General features: G+C 36.5%; 3 protein-coding genes across 3 annotated transcripts in view; 2 read left to right on the top strand and 1 right to left on the bottom strand.

Moving 5' to 3' along the window:
- Positions 1 to 942: 942 nt before the first annotated feature.
- On the bottom strand, positions 943 to 4,649 carry LOC116286917 (solute carrier family 49 member 4-like). Its single transcript, XM_089026299.1, has 4 exons — positions 4,361 to 4,649; positions 2,248 to 2,439; positions 1,754 to 1,889; positions 943 to 1,345 (listed from the first exon to the last, which is right to left on the bottom strand). Exons 1-4 carry the CDS (start codon positions 4,647 to 4,649, stop codon positions 943 to 945), a joined length of 1,020 nt encoding a protein of 339 aa, XP_088882425.1.
- A 2,230-nt stretch (positions 4,650 to 6,879) lies between these two features.
- On the top strand, positions 6,880 to 18,015 carry LOC116286919 (ruvB-like 2). The gene is made up of 15 exons (XM_031693513.2): positions 6,880 to 6,915; positions 8,070 to 8,124; positions 8,556 to 8,611; positions 8,724 to 8,792; positions 10,395 to 10,467; positions 11,553 to 11,682; positions 12,209 to 12,275; positions 13,481 to 13,587; positions 14,125 to 14,218; positions 14,650 to 14,773; positions 14,858 to 14,952; positions 15,680 to 15,798; positions 16,720 to 16,839; positions 17,202 to 17,331; positions 17,719 to 18,015. Exons 1-15 carry the CDS (start codon positions 6,907 to 6,909, stop codon positions 17,884 to 17,886), a joined length of 1,416 nt encoding a protein of 471 aa, XP_031549373.1. The 5' UTR covers positions 6,880 to 6,906; the 3' UTR covers positions 17,887 to 18,015.
- A 512-nt stretch (positions 18,016 to 18,527) lies between these two features.
- The window catches only part of LOC116294769 (mutS protein homolog 4-like), a 28,723-nt gene continuing 27,562 nt past the window's right edge, over positions 18,528 to 19,688 (top strand). The window contains exons 1-2 of the mRNA XM_089026298.1: positions 18,528 to 18,540; positions 19,068 to 19,215. Coding sequence (XP_088882424.1) covers positions 18,528 to 18,540; positions 19,068 to 19,215 — 161 coding nt within the window. The remainder of the gene's footprint in view (positions 18,541 to 19,067; positions 19,216 to 19,688) is intronic.

Genomic DNA, 19,688 nt, shown 5'->3' with positions numbered 1-19,688 from the left:
ATAGGGTGACCCCAGAGCACTCGGTCTGACTCGGCCTTCATCCAATAATTAAAGGTCTATTTCTGTACTCTCGGGTCTTTATCATAGTCTTCACGCAGCCGTCATTAGTTTCGGTCCCACAATCTCGAGCTATCTCGGTCCCTAACCACTGGAACCGTACTAATGACGGTTGCGAAAGAAAACTATCATTATCAAGGAAATAGAAAAGGCAGTTTTTAAAAATCGAAACTGAAACAAGTTTAGCTCTTCAGTTATTTTTAATGATACTTTACTTATTATTTGTATAATTCATTGAAGTATACCAGCTTGTAAATATTTGCAAACTAAAGTAATAATATCTATAAGAAATATGAGTGTAAAAAATAAAAAATGAACTTTATGGGATGCGTTCAAAAATGCCGTCGTGATTTTCTGATTATTTAGCCAACCTCGTTCCCTTCGAGCGCCGCCATCTTGAAAAAAAGCGAGAAGAGAAGGCCCTGGGAACAAGGTTGATTATTTATCAGAGCGCTATCAGAAGCTTGTGTAAATTGTGTTGTTTTTGATTTCCATCTTATTACATTCTTGGCCCACCTTTGTTCTTATTTAATTTATATAAATGACCTTGCTAACTCAAACTTATCGCATAGCTCGTTATGACGGCTCTCTGTTGAGGCAACATTCAACAACCATGATAATATCGTTAGGCTGTAAGGGGTCATCTTACCCCGGTCTATATCATCTGTAAGTGGGATTGAATAGCTCTTATTCATACAACCCAAAGGTTGTTAAAGCGGTTCGCTTTGTGAGTTAGCCGTGCCCTGAGTTACATCAGCCCAGAGGTTGTTTCAGAACTTTCAGGGGGTTAAAACTGTGAGCTAGCCGTGCTCTCATGACTTTAATCATCTCAGAAGTTGTTTCAGAGTTTGATCTAATTTAAGGTTTCTTTCTTTGGGTGCAAAATCACTCCAGCTCGAGTCTCTTGAACTTGCCTTTGTAGACCATTAAACCAGGTACACAAAGACCACAAACAACAACCACAACCCAGTTTATCCAGGCAACGTTCATACCAGGGAACATAAAGATAACTCCTAAAACTATTAAAATAATATTTGCTAGAAACAGTAGTAAAATGGTTGTCACTCCTTCGGCTATTGGGTAAACAGTCTCGACGGCCATCTCAAAGAAGAGAGGAGTCGTTGCATTGAAGAATAGACCACCAAAGATTATTGAAGAGAAGAGAAGTGGCTTGGAAAATGGGATGATTTTAGAACAGGTTAAGGTGAATAGAAGCTGAGATATGGTTGTGCCAAGGAACAGTAATATAAGGACTGTCTTGGTATGACTCTTGATATAATCAACCAACCTGAAAAAGATTGAGAAGATTTTACCACAAAAAAGCATTATTTCATTACTCACACCTTATCTCCATCCATTCAATATATCCTCTCCTTTCACCCAATCATTTAGCTACCACCAACCCATCCATCCATCCATCCATCCATGGCATCGTTCCATGGCATCCATCCATCCATCCATCCATCCGCCCATCCATCCATCCATCCATTAATCCACATTCATCCATGGCATTCATCCATCCATCCATCCATCCATCCATCCATCCATCCATCCATCCATCCATCCATCCATTCATCCATGGCATCTATCCATGGCATCCATCCATCCATCCATCCATCCATCCATCCATCCATCCATCCATCCATCCATCCATCTATCTATACTATCCCATCCATCATGTCAATCGTCGACTCACCTGGCAATAATGATACCAGAGAAGATCCCAGCCACCACAGAAGCAGTTCCAATCCAAGCAGCCAAAGACTCGCTAATCCCGAATGGTCGAACAGCTAAAGCTAACAACCCAATGCCACCCAAAGTAGATCCCAAAACTAATGCCAAAAAGAAACCCCAGATAAAGAAAACGGTAATCAGATATCAAAGTCTTGAATTCTTGTTTAGATTCGTGTACCCTGTCGCTTGATGTCGCACAGGGAGGCAAAGGTGGCTTGTCGGGAAAATACACCAACACACAGACCAATAAAAGTGCACTTATACCTAACTGAATGCCCATGTACTCAGATAGGTTCGTGGTCATTTCTTCTATGTCGTATACCGTGTGATTAGTGACAATGCTTTTCTGTATTGATGAAGGTATTATCTATACTCGCACCATGTTTGGACCAACTATAAAACCTAAAGCAAAACCAAAAGATCCCACTAATGTCGAGATAGCTGTTGCAGTTGTACGCTCTTTTGGAGGGAACCACGTTGCGGAGATCGATGGAGGTGCTCCTAGTCCGACAGGAGTGCTCAACATAGAGATGCATTGACCAATGTTTAACAGGATGGTTCTTGTTAGTGGATCACTGGATGGAATAACTTGGAATACTTTGCCAGCAGTCAGTAGGAAAGTGCATAATATGACTGAAGCTCTCAGACCTGGCACGAGGAACAACGAAATAAATAAGTTATCATTTGAACGGGGTTTGAGTCATGCAAGGGTGTTTACAGCCGCTTACTCCTTTTGTCTCGTGTTCTATACCTATTGGGACGTTATCTCAAACTCAATAAATGTATGGTCGGCTTTTAAAATAAATGTGTCAAACGTTTGTGAATATTGTCATTTTCTTGTTTGAGAAACTCATGAACTTGCTAAACTTTTCCAATATTCCCTTTTATGCATCATTTTTTTTTCACATGTACAATTCAAATCCATGCTAAACCACCGCAACCCGGTTAGCTCAGTTGGCAAGAGCGTCGGTCTGTTGTGCGGGAGGTCGTGGGTCAGGGTCAGGGTCTTAAAATAACTGAGGAGAAGGTGCTACCTTTGTAATTATATCTGCAAATGGTTAGACCTTCAAGTCTTCTCAAGACTTAAAACCGTAGGCCCCGTCTGACCCTGTATATTGAAGACGCTGGTGACGACCATCTTCAGTGCTAAACTAACTACGACGTGCTAAACTTCGTAAACGAGCTAAACGTAGTTCTCCTTATTAAAAATAAATAAGAAATAAATTCGATGGTATCGACAAGATTCGACCCTGGCACCCTTGGCATCAAATGATATTACATTGCCTATCCCAACCCTAACCCTAAACCTAACCACTCAACCTCGAAGTGAATTTGCTTGGCTGCTCTTGCTTAGCCGTTGTCATATTTAAGACGATGCTTCATTGGTTTATGCATTAAAAGCTTTAGTTATAAAATATATAGGGCACGACTACTAGCCGAATGAACTTGCATATCGGAATTTTGAATTTGACTAGAATCCCCTGACAATTCCTGTACACCAGGATACTACCATTTTGCACTGAGGATATCGTTTATTGCTCAAATTTCATTGCCCTTTGCAGAAGTTTATAACTAGTTTTGGACGTCTTCCGCCGACCTTGGCTATTGTTTTATTGCCTTCATGCCTCAGCTGCCTTGCACTGCCTGCAAGAAAGAGTGGTCTGAGGTCTTTCAGTTTCGAGGGCTGCCTTCGAAACACCCTTTTATTTTCAGTTAGCATACATTTCCTCTATATTTAGACTGAGCTCATATGTAAAGCATATTGACCTTAGATTAAATTAAAGCGAAGGAATATTTCGTGCCCCCGATCAGTTCTGATACCCATATTCTGCATATTTTTATGAATGTCATTGTGTCTTGCCACTGAAAAGCGTCATCGATGCATGAGTATCTTATTTCTTCATTCTATGATCAAGAGTCCAACCATGCTCTGCCTTGGATTTGTATTTGTATTTGTACCCATTTTATATAGAAAACTGGACACAAGCATAGAGCTAGTTCATAAATGTTTACTGTATGTATCAGATAGAGATTGCTTTAAAAATCATAAGTGATATGCTTAATTGATGTTAACGAATTGAAAAAGGAATATGTTCACATTATATAATGAAAAAAATTCGTCACTACGCATGAGTTAACTATGTCACTACGACACGCTTCTTGAAAACTATCCTTTCAATTTTACATGACTAGTAAGTAAAAATTAAAGTGTTACTGAGCTAGCCTAACTTCAATATCATGTGTAAGGGACACATATCTTTTTAACCTCATTAATTGAGAACAAAGCAAAAAAAAAATCACTAGCCTTCGGGAGATTAGTTGAAAAGGTGATCTAATTAGCATAAAATGATTTACTGTGCAACAATGACTATCACTTCTGCAGAGTTAATTAAAGTTTGTAGAAGCCATATCAAGAACTGGAAAGAGCTTTTCATCCTCTATCCAAACGCCTCGAAGTTTGGATAGAGGTGTTTGAAAATATCGGATGAAACACTCGTTTATATATTTGACATATTACTTAAAATATACCAAATTGATTCATGTGTGAAGGCAACGATCACAGTCTCACCTTTTTTATCCATCATCCATATAGACGGTCCAGCACTTACGAGCATACACAGTGGAGTCCAATTAACTATAAAGATAACCTGCCAGTTTTCCCATCCAAAAATAATCTTACAAGGTTCAGATATAGGTGCCCACGTATTTAAAGTCAAGTTGCAAATCAAAACGATTGCTGTATACACAGAGAGAATATACCATCGCCTCTTGTATAGTTGATACTTGTCTGCTTGGAGGCAGTCTTTGGAGCCGGTTTCTGACGACTCTATTAATGGTGAATATTCCTTCTGGTTCATCTTTTCTTACCAAATTATCTGTGACCTGCTAGTGTTGCTCGTAGCCAAGTCAACCCCTCTTCCCTGAGTCTATAGCTCTATGCACTCAGTGTAGAATTAAGTTGTCTTATTTGCCGTTGGCGTTTATCTTGCAATTAAACTATCAGAATTTTGGTTCAATTTGTGAATGTACAATATTAATTAAACGGACACCAAGTTGTTTTTGACCATGATCAGACTAAGCCTATATAAGTCAAGGGTTTATGCGTACATGCCCAGGGGAGTAGCCAGGATTTTCCCAAGGTGGAGAAATGAGTGGGGGGTGGGAATTTCAAAATTCCGCCATTTTGTTTGAGCCTCCGCAACACATGAGAACAGTATTACGATTTACGTTTTATTGGAAAAATATTTTTTCTTTAAATAAATAAATACTAATTAAGAATTAATGTGTGTAAATTCCACCAATTTGCATGTTGCCACCAATTTGTTGCAACAAGGTTGGAGCCCTGCCCCTAGTATATATATTACATTAGCTTTGTTAACTGACTAACACTGACCGTGATCAGACAGCAAAACGCAGACAGACAAAAAAAAAAAAGCCTTAAAGACTCAGCCGTATCTGCAGGGATGGATCTACTTCCAAAAGCATCTACATAAAGTAGATACATACATACATACACTTTATTGGACTCCCAAAAGGGCTTTTCAGGCCAATTTACAATAAGATAATTCTAAAGAAATACAAGTACAATCAAATAAACTGATAATGAAAAAAAAAAAAAAAACTATTATTATTATCCTATAAATAAAGTCTTATAGTTATCATAGTAATACAAGGCAAGGATCTGATCTACAGTGGCGGAGGTCCAGTGGTCGATTGGCAAACTCTGCGGTGCACATGACAGCGCTGAAAATCTATAAAAGAGCATTGTCACATGGGGGGGGGGGGGGGGGGTAGGGGAGAAGACATTAATAATGAAGACACTAAATAATTGGAGGCATTAATGATGATGAGAATAGGAAAGACTTTTAGAAAAACAAACTCAGAACATGCAGAACCTTTTAAACGTAACTTTCCGACAATTTAGAAGCTTACCTTGATTAAAGAGGTCAACAATATCAAACAAAGAACAGCACTGACAAAACTCAGAATCAGTAATCATTACTTAGGAATCGAATTAAAGGGGGAGACATTTACGACCCCGGGGGGGACTCCGGGAAAAAAGTACCGGGGATGCTCGTCGTATCTCTTAGGGGTAAAAATTCGCGATTTGGTATCTTTTAGGGTGTTAAATGCGAATTTTTGAAAATCAGTATTTTCTGGTATCTCTTAGGGTGTCGGAAAAGGAGAGAAGCGTGCATCGGTATGGCTTTTCCTAGGCGCTTTTAATTTAATATTATTTGTTGTTTTATCTCTTAGGGGTTAAAAATCAGTCAGCCACGCTCTCTTTTAAAGACTTCTGGTATCTTTTAGGAGCCTTTTTGAAAATTTCCGACGAGCATCCCCGGTACTTTTTTCCCGGAGTCCCCCCCGGGTTTACGACCTTATGTCAAACCTGAAGCCGAAAGAACATGTCCTGTATGTGAGAAGTTGAAGAACTAAAAACACTTTCTTTTGAAATGTCCCTCCTACTTAAACACACGAAAAGATCGAACTACAACAAAAAATTAACACAATTACAAACAAGCAATTTCAATTAAGTGAAAATGATAAATTCTATTTTCTTATCAACCCGAATAAAAAATTCTAAAAAAAATGTAGGCAAACTGATACATATGCCAAGAAGATAGAAAGGCAATGTTGCCATAGACAAAAGAGCTAGAAAGTTTGAATTACGATTAAAATATCTCTTTCTAAAATACATCAATGTATTTTGCTACTTTAGAAATTGAGATAATATATTTTATTAATATTTTGGGAAGGAAAACACTTATGTGCTTCTAGTATACAGTGCCAAATAAATTATTGTTGTTGTTGTTGAAGAGGAGAGGGCGAGAGGATAACGGCCCTCCCTTCCTTTTTTCTCCCCTTTCCTCTCCTTCCCTCCCCCTCCCCTTGGGCCAGGGCTAAAATTCAAGTTAATATATTGTAGAGGCCATAAAATGTTCTCGAGAGTTAGTCTATTCTCGTATCCAGAGCTCAACGGTTTCGTCTGAGAGCAGAGCTGATGCATAACTTGGGCCTCCTGTGGAATGTTAAACAACACAAGGTAAAATTTGGGCTTCCTTTGTCATCGAGAGAGCGAGAGAGACTAGTTTATGTGAAGAACGAAGCAAAATGGCGGCGGTAAGTCCATGTGCATTTGATATTTTAAGCATTTTTTTACTCTCTTCAACCTAATATCCACTATAATCTAGCGTCAGCTAATTCTCAATCTTTCTAATTCAACCTCAGCTAACCATATTCACAAATTTAATGCCTTTAAAAGTTGAAAAAGTTATAATTTCTGTACAAATTGGGCTTCGATTTGGTCATCTTCCCGCTCTTTGACTTTCCTAGATTTTATTTTAAAAGGTTCTTGATTTTATGAGATTTTAATAAATCCAAGCAATATTTTTCATTTAGGAGACGTTGAATTAAATTTTCTGTCATTGCAAAGCTAGAAATTGGTTTGCTTTGCAAGATACTTCTTGTTTTATAAGTTGGCATAGAAACGAACGGATTCCTAAATATTGAGTGTTCCTTTGCTCAAAACTTTCATAGCAGATTTATAAGGATAGCTTATGAGAGTATAGAAAGGACCTTGAGTACGAAGAAACATATTCTTACTGTATCTTGTTTTAGTATTCTTTCTAAAGGTGTTTTGATAATGTATATTTAAGAAACTTGTTGTTTTATGTTTGTAAAATTGTACATAGAACTACTGTAAAATGACTTTGAAAACTTGCTTTAGTTTTACACTGCAGTTTTCATTATGTAAACTCAGTAGTTGCAAACTTCATGCTGAAATTTGGTTTTTTGCTTCTGTCAATCAGAAATAATCATAGTCGGCACCTTTCATGTTACACCTTCAGAATACCCTGCAAATCATATGCACATACTTAATGATCATGACTTCTATTGTTGTATGCGTCCTTCTACAAAGAGTTCCAACAGCTGCATATCATTTGCAAGTATTTCTAAGATTGTTTCCCCTTTCATATTTTTGACTGGCAGCAGTGAAAAACCAAACTCCATCCGCCAAATTGCAACTACTAAGTTTGCATAAGGATTGAAAATAACAGTAACTGAAAGTGTGATGTTGATTTAAAAAGTATTGAAGGAGCCACCCTAGCACTATGAGGTAGATTTTACAAGGATTATGCCACGAAACTCCTAATTGGGTATTTCTTGCTCTGCAATTTACTTTTACATTAAAAAAAACATTACATCAAGTTACATATTTTTGTAAGGTAAATGCAATTTCATGGCTTTGATTTACTATTGTTATTGAATTCCAGGCAGCAGCTCAGAAAGTCCAGGAAGTCAGGGATATCACAAGAATTGAAAGAATAGGTAAATTTATGTGCAATAGGTCTCCATCCAGGACTGCCGAAATTGGACAAGGCAGTAGGCCAAGTCCAATGGACCCTTCTCAAAAGTATCGTGGATGCAAGGCTAATATTAATTTATTTATTTTATTTAATAAACTTTCACCCTAAAATAATTATTACGAAGTAGACTAAAAAAAAAAAAAAATACAAAAATACAAAACAAGAAAACAAACAAAACAAAAAACAAAAACAACAACAACAACAAAAGAAATCACTGTTTTTCTCGATGGAATGTGTGGCATTTCTTTTGTATTTCCATGTTAGCCTCCCATTCAAGACATTTTTAAGTAAGGTGCATTTGAAAGTCAGAAATTTTTCAAGTAAATCACAAAGAATATAAAATTACCGATACATGTATGTCATGTTTCAATTGTCATAAAATACATTTCCTAGGTGCACATTCACACATACGTGGACTTGGATTGGATGATGCTTTGGAAGCAAGACAGGTACAAATAATAGAAACATAATTCTTATTATATTGCTCACTTTATATATAGAAGTAAATAATCATTCCAATCTGTTCTATGGTAAACTATTCTTATCATTCCTTCAAACTAGGTGTCACAGGGTATGGTAGGACAGGTTACTGCTCGACGTGCAGCAGGGATAATCCTAGAAATGATTAAGGTATTATTTGCCACAGTGTAATTTTGTATATTTTACAGGGTTGGTGCAGGTCCTTGAAGTCCTTGAACAGCCCCTTCAATTTATGATACAAGTAGACATCTTTACCTTCGTTGTTTGTTGTGCACATTTCAGACCATGTGATGCCACTCTTGGGAGTTGATTCTTTCATATGTAAATATTTTAACTTGTTAACATGTAGTCATAAAAGAACAATTCTCAGGGGAATGTCACATAGTCTGAAATGGGCAATTTGCATACGAAGGTAAAGGGGTCTATTCCAGGGCACTTGAAAAGCTCTTCAGAAAACAAAAATCATTTAAAAGTTTTCGAATAACTCCTTGATAAGTAAATTAAGATATTATGTCAGTGCTGTGAGGTTTGAAAACAAAATAATAAAATAATTAATATAAAACTTCAAGTAAAAAATAATTGATTGTAAAGACATTGTTTCATGTACGGAAATTTGGTTAATTGAGCTACCTACACCTACATGAATGGTTATCCCTGGAAAATATGTGAGTTGAGAGAAGATTGCAGGCATACCAAAACCTAGACTTGCCCCAAGTCGACCTCTCTTGTTTTCTCGGCATTTTTTTAATTCGAGCGAAGCGAGAATCTTGCGAGCGCAGCGAGCGAGTGACGAAGTCGTGAGAGGTCGACTTGTCGAACTTGCAGGATATTCATTTGCCTTTCCCGCCATTTCCAAATTTGATACAGGAGGATCGGCTTTCGGGGGCGGAGCTAAAGAATTGTGGTTTTCATTTCTTTGTTTCTTCATGTTATATCCGGAGCAGCAAAACATGTTTTATCAATAATAATGGTTGATGCTATAACTCCAACTAAAACTGTTGAAAGGATAGCGATATCTCCTGCGTCCAAACAAAAAATATGCTTTCTTTGTGCCAGTCAAGTTCTGAACAATGACTATAGACGGAAATTGTTTAGTCGTCTCCAACATAGGAAGCAGAGATCCCCTTTGATTTTAAAGACGTTACTTGGTCTTTCATTAAAGAGACCAAAGGGACAACAACAACAACAACAGTCTCAATTAAGTTTTTCTCACCAAACCTCATAAAATCTAAGGCGAATGGAGTGATCTCAAATGTCAGGCTTTTTCCCGCTCCTGTAGGTGCAGATATGAAAATATCTCTGCCTGAAAGATACGCTTCTATACTTTGTTTCTGGTATTCTCTTATAGTTTCGTATCCTAATTTACTTTTACCCTATGATATGGCCTCAGATATTGATCTCATGTTGTCAGACAGATGTTGTGTTGACAGATGCCGATGGGAATCGTAGAGATAATCTTACTAATCTTACATTGTGATTGACAGCTTGGATTTCAAGCATTGTGATTGGCTATAATTTACCGACTGATTTTTAGGTCGGTAAATTTGGCGGGAAGCAAGGTCGAAAAGTCCGTCGTGCGCCCAGTAAAAAAAAACAAAACGGGCAGGCAGACTTTGCGAAAGTCTAACCAAAACCACAACAGCTGGAAATCAAGCCTAATTTTAGCCTAGGATCCAAGATAATTTTCAAAAGGGTCTGTTTCTCAATAATCAATCAAATTCAGTATATTGATTTTTAATGCTGTTGTTTTAGGATGGTAAGATTGCTGGCAGAGCTGTCCTTATTGCAGGTCAGCCAGGAACAGGAAAAACAGCTATTGCAATGGGTAAGTGTATAACAAAAATGGGCAATAACAGGGATTATTACACATTTAGGGTTGATACCCGTGTGATAAAGCTGTGAATAAAAACCATATCAGTGAAGTGATACCAAACTGTAAATTTTGTCATTTTATCAACCCTAAATGTGAAATAAACAAAATATCACATGTTAAGAGCCTGATATTATTTTTGTTCACTCGTTTCCATATGATATTGCTCAATCGCTCTCAGACTCGCTTGTTCGCGATATATGGAAACTCATGATTGAAAATGGTATCACGCCCATAATATGTGATAATTTCTATTTATGCAACACTTACACCCTCTTGATGGTCAATATAAAAACAGCTATTGCAGTGGGTAAGTGCATAGAAATGGGCAATATCAGGGATTATGCAACAAATACACCCTCTTGATGGTCAAGTTAATAACAGCTATTGAGATGGATAAGTGCATAAAAACAATGGGCAATATCAGGGATTAATATGCAACACTTACACCCTCTTGATAGTCAATTTAATAACAGCTATTGCGATGAATAAGTGCTTAACAACAATGGGGAAACCGGGGACTATGCAACACATACTCCCTCTTGATGGTCATTTATATAAACTCATTTTTACTTCCACTTGTAAAAGTCTATAATTTAATCCTTGAAAATATTGTGGATTGAGACTAACCAACTTATCTGAGAAACAATGTTAGTCAATCAGAAATGAAAATGTTTTGCAAAACTGAGGTGGCACTTTTCCTCTTGAAATTATGGATTTTAAGGCCAACAAATGATAAAATAACATTTTCTAATGAGCTTAGTGACACAATAGTTCAAGAATTTTTTATTTTCATTGCAATGGCAGGCATGTTTTTAATTTTCACTGGTCAATAATTTTTGAAGGCTTTTATGGGACCTCAGTTTTGCAGTGACGTCGTTTTTACGTCACTATTTCAGAACAGCTGGATGTGATAGACCATTAATCTAATACTGAAAAGTAGCAGTTTTGATAACCAAAACAATGCAAAAATAATTATTTCAACTGAGTTTCAACATTGTTGTATCCATTTGTTTTACCATGTTTGTGTTCTGTGTTAGGAATGGCACAGTCTCTTGGTCCTGACACACCCTTCACATCTATCGCTGGTAGTGAGATTTTCTCTCTTGAGATGAGTAAAACTGAAGCTCTTACACAGGCTTTCAGAAAGTCAATTGGAGTGAGAATTAAGTAAGTTTTAATAACAATAGAGTGCTAAATCTGTTAATCAGAGAACCTTGGGACCTTGTCTGGTGTCTGCCCAATACGAATCAATAATAATGTTAATGTTAGTGATTTTCCATTTGATCATGCGCAAAGTATACTGCATATGTCTTGCCGTACTAAAAAGTTTTTTGGACAAGTTGTTGACACAGTCCAGTCAATTGTTTACCCAAGTAAGCAAAAAAAATCCAAAATCGATATTTTTTTTCCAATTTTTTCCAACCCAAATTTGCATGGCTAGGTGTATTAATTTTTCCCCAGATAGCACAGTTACATGTGATGGAAATGCCTAAACATACAACTTTTTGAACTTTAAAAATTGATCCAGTACCATGTAAAAGTGTTGCTGAAACTAAGAATTGAATTTGAGATTCCAGAGGCAATAGACAAGTAAACTACTGCCAGCTATCTTCATCCATCAATTACATGAATACATTGTCATGTATTTCAGTGTCAGTACTGTCAGTATTAAGTTCCATGGAATGTGTTTTAGGGAGGAAACAGAGATTATTGAAGGAGAGGTTGTTGAGATTCAAATTGACAGGCCAGCCTCAGGAACTGTAAGTATAATCATAATATATATTATGCTTCGATTTTAATTAACAATTATTCGCCGGCAAAGTGAATATTGGGGATTAGCATATACCAACTTGTGTACTTCCTAAGAATGCGCGCGCTCATTGGTTAATTGGAGGTAAATATTGTACGATATTCATCTCTGAATCTCGGAATATTGAGTCGCAACAAAATGGCATCTGCCGGCAATCGTTTTGCTACAATTTCCAATGAGCAAATTGAAAAAATGAAAGTAAATGCCATTCCTATCAATACTAAACAGACAATGAAGTATGGCCTAAAAGTTGTGCTAAAAGTTTTGCTAAAAGTTTTGCGTGAATTTGCCATGCAAACTAGTTTCTGTTTGTTTGTTTTTATTGAATTATTGTATATAAAAATAAGTTACTCTGTACACAAGTTGGTATATGCTAAAACAATTATTCGCCTCAGGCAAAGTGAATATGGAGAATATTTACCTCACTGCTCAAAGACTCGCGTCTCGGTAAATATTCCCTGATATTCACTTCGCCTTTGGCGAATAATTGTTAAATATTTACCGAGTCGCAAGTCTTCAAGTGGCGAGGTAAATATTCTCCGATATTCACTGAGGCTGAGGCAAATGATTGTTTTAGTATAAATACACAGGTGATTCTTTCAAAAAAAGAAAAAAGAAGAAAATAAAAGACACATCTAAGATTAGGAAAAATTTTAATTGAAGTGACAAACATAACTTTCAATTATTACAACACAGGCGAACTCCGACTTTGCGAATCAAAACAGCTTGTTTGAGCTTATTTGATTGTTTTAAGTCCTTTTTTACCTTTGAACAAAGTTAGTGCAAATTGGTTAGGCTCTTTAGTCCTTTTGGGGACAGCATTTTCTTTCATTATTTCTAATATTCCCCTCCAGTAACAGCAACAAAGCGGCTGGCCCCATTTTGGATTATCACTGGAGGTGATTATCGTGTGATAGTGTGAGTTTCAACCAATCAGCGCGCGAGGTTTTCAGTAATCACCTGTGTATTTTTACGAAAAGAAAGTTATTCTGTATGATAATAATTAAATAATACCAATACAATCATAATATGCATTAAATTGCTTATATTGAATGCATAACTTGTAGGGGAAAGTTATACAACGAATGCAATAATGCCGCAATAAAATGACCGTCTGACTAGTGAAATCTTAATGAAACAATTGAAATAATCTAGGGAGCTAAAGTTGGGAAGTTGACGTTAAAGACAACTGAAATGGAAACCATTTATGACCTTGGAACAAAAATGATTGAGTCCCTTACAAAAGAGAAAGTACAAGCAGGGTGAGTACACCATACACCTTTTGCAAATTATTGCCTTTATAGGAGAAAAAAATGGGGGGAGGGGAGGGGGTAGAGAAGAAACTTTTGGGGGTAGAGGGCATGGGGCTTATCTCTGCTTTCTCGTAGCCCATACTGCTTTGCTATTTTACCAAGGGGGGTTACTCCCCTATATTTGCCATGTGGGTACGTACCACCAAAGAGGGTATGGTTTTCAGTGATTCTATTCTGGAATAGGGAATATAAAACCTCGACTCTTTTTCTGAAACACGGTATGCATATATGAAATCACACTCTTTCTCTCTGGAACATGTTTTATGAAATCGCACTCTTTCTCTCTGGAACATGGTAACCAATCAAAACAAATCAATCAAATGTCCTATCATGCAGCATTGACCTGGAGGCAAAATCTCAAATGCAGAATTTTGCAACCACCATGTCCTAATAAACATAAGCTTTCATGTATTAGGACATAGAGGTTGCAAAATTCTGTAAAACAAATTAAAATGCTGTTTTTCTTTTTTTTTTTTTTTTCCCCAGTGATATTATTACTATAGACAAGGCTACTGGTAAAGTTTGTAAACTGGGAAGATCTTTTACTAGAGCAAGAGATTATGATGCCATGGGAGCTGAGGTAAAGAATATTATGATAGTTACTGATTTGTTATTATTATGATATCTTCAATTTTTTTTTTGTATTTTCAATTTTAACCACCTGGGCCAGGTTGTATGAAGGTCAGATAGTGCTTACTGATGTATAAATCGTTATCCAGTGAATAAGATAATATCCAATAAAATTTATTCACCCTGGATAATATTTATCTGTCAGATAGTGCTATCCACCCTTTGTACAACTGGGCCCAGGCTTTTGGCTCAGTTGGTTGAACATTGGACTTTTGTGTGGGAGTTTGTAGTTTGAGTCCCAGTTGTGCAGACACTCAGGGTCTTAAAATAACCGAGGAAAAAGTGCTGTCTCTGTGATTACGTATATAAATGGTTAGACTTTCAAGTGGCTCAGATGACCTCTTTAATGAATCAAATGGACTTACATTTATCTTCCTTTAGACCAAGTTTGTACAGTGTCCAGAAGGTGAGCTTCAGAAGAGAAAAGAAGTTGTACACACTGTTACCCTGCATGAAATTGATGTCATCAACAGCAGAACACAAGGGTTTCTTGCCTTGTTTGCAGGTAAAGACACTCATCTCTTGGCCATGGGATGTCGATTTGACTAATTATGAATGGCTAATCAAAATAATATTATGTTTATGTTAGGTGACACGGGTGAAATAAAAGGAGAAGTCCGTGAGCAAATCAATGCTAAAGTAGCTGAATGGAGAGAAGAAGGGAAGGCAGACATTGTACCAGGGGTAAGCTGGGGTTTTATCTTTTCGGTATTTCCTTAATGTCTATAGTTGACTGCATGATACCTAACGGTCAGGATGTCTGTATGAAGTGGCTGTCTGTAAATCAGCTTTACAGCTATTTCAAAAAAGGTTGGTGAAGGTTTTGTTTCATGTTGCACTATGAGTGATGTGAATTCAATCGACTAAAGGTCACAACAATATGAATTTTTTCTAAACTTTGTCTTCTGTGCTGACATTGTTTACGAATTTATAAATATAATACATTTCAGGATTAGTAAGCAACATGCAACCTGCAATAAAACCTTTACTAACCCTTTTTGAAAAAGCTGTATATTGAACTACATGCCTGCATGCAAGAGAATCTTTAGGGCTGGTTCACTCTTTAACATAAGCATAAGTTCCATAAACATAAGCGTAAGAAACCGTGTGAGAAGAAGCGTGAAGAAGCGTGTGAACCGGGCTTGCACAAAGCATAAGCATAAGGAATGGAAACCTTTCCATTTTCCTATGCTTATGTTTATGCTCTTGAAATCCAGAGCGTGAACCGGGCGTACATAAGCATAAGCATGAGAATCACAATAGTACTATGTTTCTTATAATTATGTTTATGCTTATGTTGAAGTGTGAACCAGCCCTAAATAAAGTTAATTAATCATTATTCTTATAAGTGTAATAATGTAGTTATATATAGTTATAAAAATGAAAATTTGTTATAATTGCCATTTGACAGGTCCTGTTCGTTGATGAGGTCCATATGCTGGATATTGAATCCTTCTCTTTCCTTAATCGTGCTCTTGAGAGTGATATGGCTCCTGTTCTTATCATGGCTACCAACAGAGGAATAACCAAGTAAGCATCCGAAAAATCTATATCCACACTTTGGGGGGAGGGGAGGGAGTGAATTGATGGGTTGCAAGCATTCCCAAGAGAGTCAAAAGACAAAAACATGGCGGCCATTTTTGTGGAAAAAATGAGGAATTCTTTGTTAAATGGTACCAATGCTCCCCAGAGAGGCCGCAATGACCTGACGTACCCTACAATCAAAGAATAGATATATTATGCAAAAAGGTTTATAATATAAAGAAGCAATGATTAGCCAAACCTTTTGAGAAGTCCTCTCATTTTTAATTCCTGAATTGCATTTTTTTTTTTCTTTTCTTGGACCAAACAATAGAATTTTTACTTACAAAATTCAGTTGTTGTTCGGGCAACCTACTGTAACACACCATTTTATGGAGAGACAGAGTTTTCATTAAGTTTTGGAATAATAGGAGAAGATCAAGAACTAGCTTAAAGTGCCTATCACCCTTCTGACAATATTCTCAGTATTGATTCTACATGGGGTAAGATGTTGAATAACCCGAAAAAATTACATAATTTGAGTCCGGCTTCTTGAAGTTATGAAGGTTTTTCCATGTCATATGCTAATGCTGTGACGTATGAGGAGTAATCATTTAATATACAAAACACTACTGGTACAGATAAATTAAATTTGAAATACGTCATTGTCCATGTAGAATCAATACTGAGAATATTGTCAGAAGGGTGATAGGCACTTTAAAAGAGTCCTGGCAGAGTATTTATTTAGTTTTGAAATAACAAAATTTTTTTCAGTTACCCGAACGTTTTCCAATCTCCAACCCTTAATGAAAACCCTCTGGGATGATGAAAACTCTGTGCGAGGGGGAGGAGTAAGAAAGGGGGAAAGAATCTCACCAGTCTCGTCCAAGTTTGCTAGCAAAATAATTTCTTATTGTTTACATTAACTAGAATACGTGGCACAAATTACAAGAGCCCACATGGAATACCACTTGACTTACTGGACAGATTACTCATCATTTCTACCACTCCATATGAAGAAAAAGAGCTGAGACAAATTCTCTCTATTCGGTTAGTATATATGATGTGATGTGGCGTTCAACATTGTAAGATATGATTAGTAACCATGTACTACAGACAAATCCCAGTTACTGTATTTTATTCATTACTTTACGATGCTTACAACACTCAACTCACATGATTTTAAAACTCAAGAAGGGAAATGGTTGTGTTCTCATCCAGTAAAACTACAAAGTACCTGATGAAGTTCTAGTCAATGCAAAAAAATATAAAAAATAAAAACACACACACACACAAACGAAATTAAAATCTAGTCAATGGCAAAAAATAAAAACCCTAGAAAATTAGTCATGGAAGTGGCCGAGACAAAAAAAAAACATGTAGCTTTATGGTTTTGTTTCCATTTTCGTTAGTTGCGAAGAAGAGGATGTTGAAATGTCTGAAGATGCAATGATGGTATTAACGAAAATTGCCCAAGAAACTTCACTAAGATATTCCATTCACCTTATAACTGTTGCAAATCTGATCTGCAGGAAACGAAAGGTAAGGCAGCCCCACTTGACAAAGCTATGAAATTTAAGTGTTTTTTTTCTTCTTCAGTTTTCAGACCTCATTTCTTGATGTGGGGGCCATCCCACCTAAATACATCGAGTTTTTATGTCCAATGTTAAATGGGAATCACAGACTGACTCTACAAACCCCATTGTCTTTTCTCCGGCAAATCCTCCGTTTAGCCTTTCTTTATAACCAAATCTCATTTTCTTAAAATTTATCCTTCCAGTTCTAATGGTATTTGTGTATGTGTTATTTGAATATATATAATTTTTCAACTCTGCTAATGCCCTGTAGTTTGTCAATAGTGGCGTAGTCAGTTACAATAGACAATTTTTGCAAATTTTTAATGTTCATTGCTGTCATATCTATTTGTAGGGCCAAGAAGTGCAAATGGATGACATCAAACGTGCCTATTCGCTCTTCTTTGACGAGTCTCGCTCCACACAGTTCCTTAAGGAATACCAACAACAGTTTATGTTCCACGAAGAGTCAGAAACAATTGAACAAGAACCTGAGACCATGGACACAGAAATAATATCTTAATGAAATGTTTAGTACTTTTACTATCAGTCGCTTTTATGACGTTCATAAGCGTTCTCAGTGGTGTGTAAGATGGTGTGTATTTTCTGAACTTAATTTAAGGCCAGATTCCAATAAACGTTTTTGTCTTTAGCTAAGCCTAGTTTGTGTGCTTTTTATACATACCTCTATCAAACTATAGCCACTTTTTTGCTCTCCTTCCCTACCCTTGCTCATAGTATTTTTACTGTGAAATTTTTGAATATTTTTAATACTACTGACTGGCCTCGGGGATGACGAAAATGGCTATTGTGGGTTGTTCACAGAAGATGAGGAAGTATTTAGTCATTCATTCATACAACGAATTCTAAGATTTGTGAATAATATTGAGAACTCGGCAAGGGCGGATCCAGCCAAAGGGGGAGCTAATTGAGTTTCTTCCGTCAACAAAATGGAAAACAATAAAAAAACATCTAATTCTTCAGTTTTGTTCTTTTTTTAGCTGAAGGGGGGCTTCAGCACCCCTTTGCTCCCCCCCCCCCTGGATCCACCCTCAGTTCACTGAAGGACCCAGTGAAAATCGAGTGACGGCAAAACTGACAGCAAAATACAGGTCACGTGACATTACCTTTAAGTTTTTGGCGTCATAAGATCGTTTTAGAAAAATGGCGGGAAAATGTGAGCGCGCGCGTCACGCCCTTCAATGAACTTGAGCTTGAGAAAATCAAATGTGCAGGAAACTGTACCAGGTAATTTGAAGCAGTTTTACCCAAGATTTACTGTAAAAGTGTGCTTTTTCTTTGCTGTAAATTAGTTTTTCTTCCAAACTTATCCAACAATGGGATTGTCAAACTGAGTAATTACTGTGGAAGGCATACTTTTTCTTCAAAAAACTGCAAAACCAGTTTTTAAAGCCAGCAGGATGTCAATGTTTACTTCAACAGCGAGACAACCAAAATACAGTAAGTTTAAGTTGAAAAACGACTATCGTATAGGTAAATCAGGATAAATGAATAGAATTACGATAGAATTAATGATTAACTATATTAGTTTTTAGAGCTTTGATGAGAAATGAGGGTAGAGAGATCAAAAGCGGTCTTTTTTAGGTTGTAAGATTTTATTTTATCAACAGATTTCACGAAGAGAATCAAAGTTAAGACTCGTTATACATTTTCATTATATTTTTCATTCTTCATATTTTCCAGATGTTGATTTAGATACGACATGGTCGAGTACAAGTCTACCTCAGAAGTCATCTTGTAGTTCTTACATATCAGGGTTCGGACCAGCTTATCAAGAAAGACCGATTTTAGCTTCTTCATCAAGTCGCTTACTTTCATCTTCAAGCTCAAGGTAAGACTTTGAATGTCTTTCGAAAGAAATTTGGGTTTCAAATCTGATGTTCTTGTTATAGTTTACTGAGTTTGTTCAAGTCTAAAACGTTTCTCAACATTGTATTATCTTAACTGAAATTTAAGTTTTTAGCTAACTTAAATTTTTTTACGAAATCACCTCTCGATGGAATTTGTATGGATATAAACTTATTTAGTGATATTTATCTTTGTTTTTTTTTTTTTGTTTCTGTTTTTGTTTTTGTTTTTGTTTATTTTTTTCGTATTTGTCTTTTAAAAATGTCTATCAGTTGGAGTACAAAAACTCTACCACCTACCTTTTTTCCTCTCCCCTTCTCTACGCTTGGTCCACGTTTTAAATTTATTACAAATAAATAAATAAATAATTATCATATAACACTATGAATGAAGTTGAACCGTAGGATTTTAAAACTATTTATGAATAAATTTTTGAAAAGTGTGCAGTGCAGTTCA

This window comes from Actinia tenebrosa, unplaced genomic scaffold (assembly GCF_029948245.1).
Source record: "Actinia tenebrosa isolate PJP-AT-01 unplaced genomic scaffold, QUT_ActTen_1.0 PGA_scaffold10__47_contigs__length_13832649, whole genome shotgun sequence".
NCBI lineage: Eukaryota > Metazoa > Cnidaria > Anthozoa > Actiniaria > Actiniidae > Actinia > Actinia tenebrosa.
This window is presented reverse-complemented; position numbering and strand designations above follow the sequence as displayed.

Excerpts from the sequence above, each read along its gene's own strand:
- LOC116286917 (XM_089026299.1), bottom strand. The coding sequence starts at position 4,649 with ATGAACCAGAAGGAATATTCACCATTAATAGAGTCGTCAGAAACCGGC. Across the intron at positions 2,440-4,360 it reads ATGGATGATGGATAAAAAAG|GTCTGAGAGCTTCAGTCATA; the intron begins GTGAGACTGTGA and ends TCCTCGTGCCAG. Across the intron at positions 1,890-2,247 it reads GTGGTTCCCTCCAAAAGAGC|TTTTGGGATCTACTTTGGGT; the intron begins GTACAACTGCAA and ends TTTTGGCATTAG.
- LOC116286919 (XM_031693513.2), top strand. Across the intron at positions 13,588-14,124 it reads AAAGAGAAAGTACAAGCAGG|TGATATTATTACTATAGACA; the intron begins GTGAGTACACCA and ends TTTTTTCCCCAG. Across the intron at positions 16,840-17,201 it reads AGACAAATTCTCTCTATTCG|TTGCGAAGAAGAGGATGTTG; the intron begins GTTAGTATATAT and ends CATTTTCGTTAG.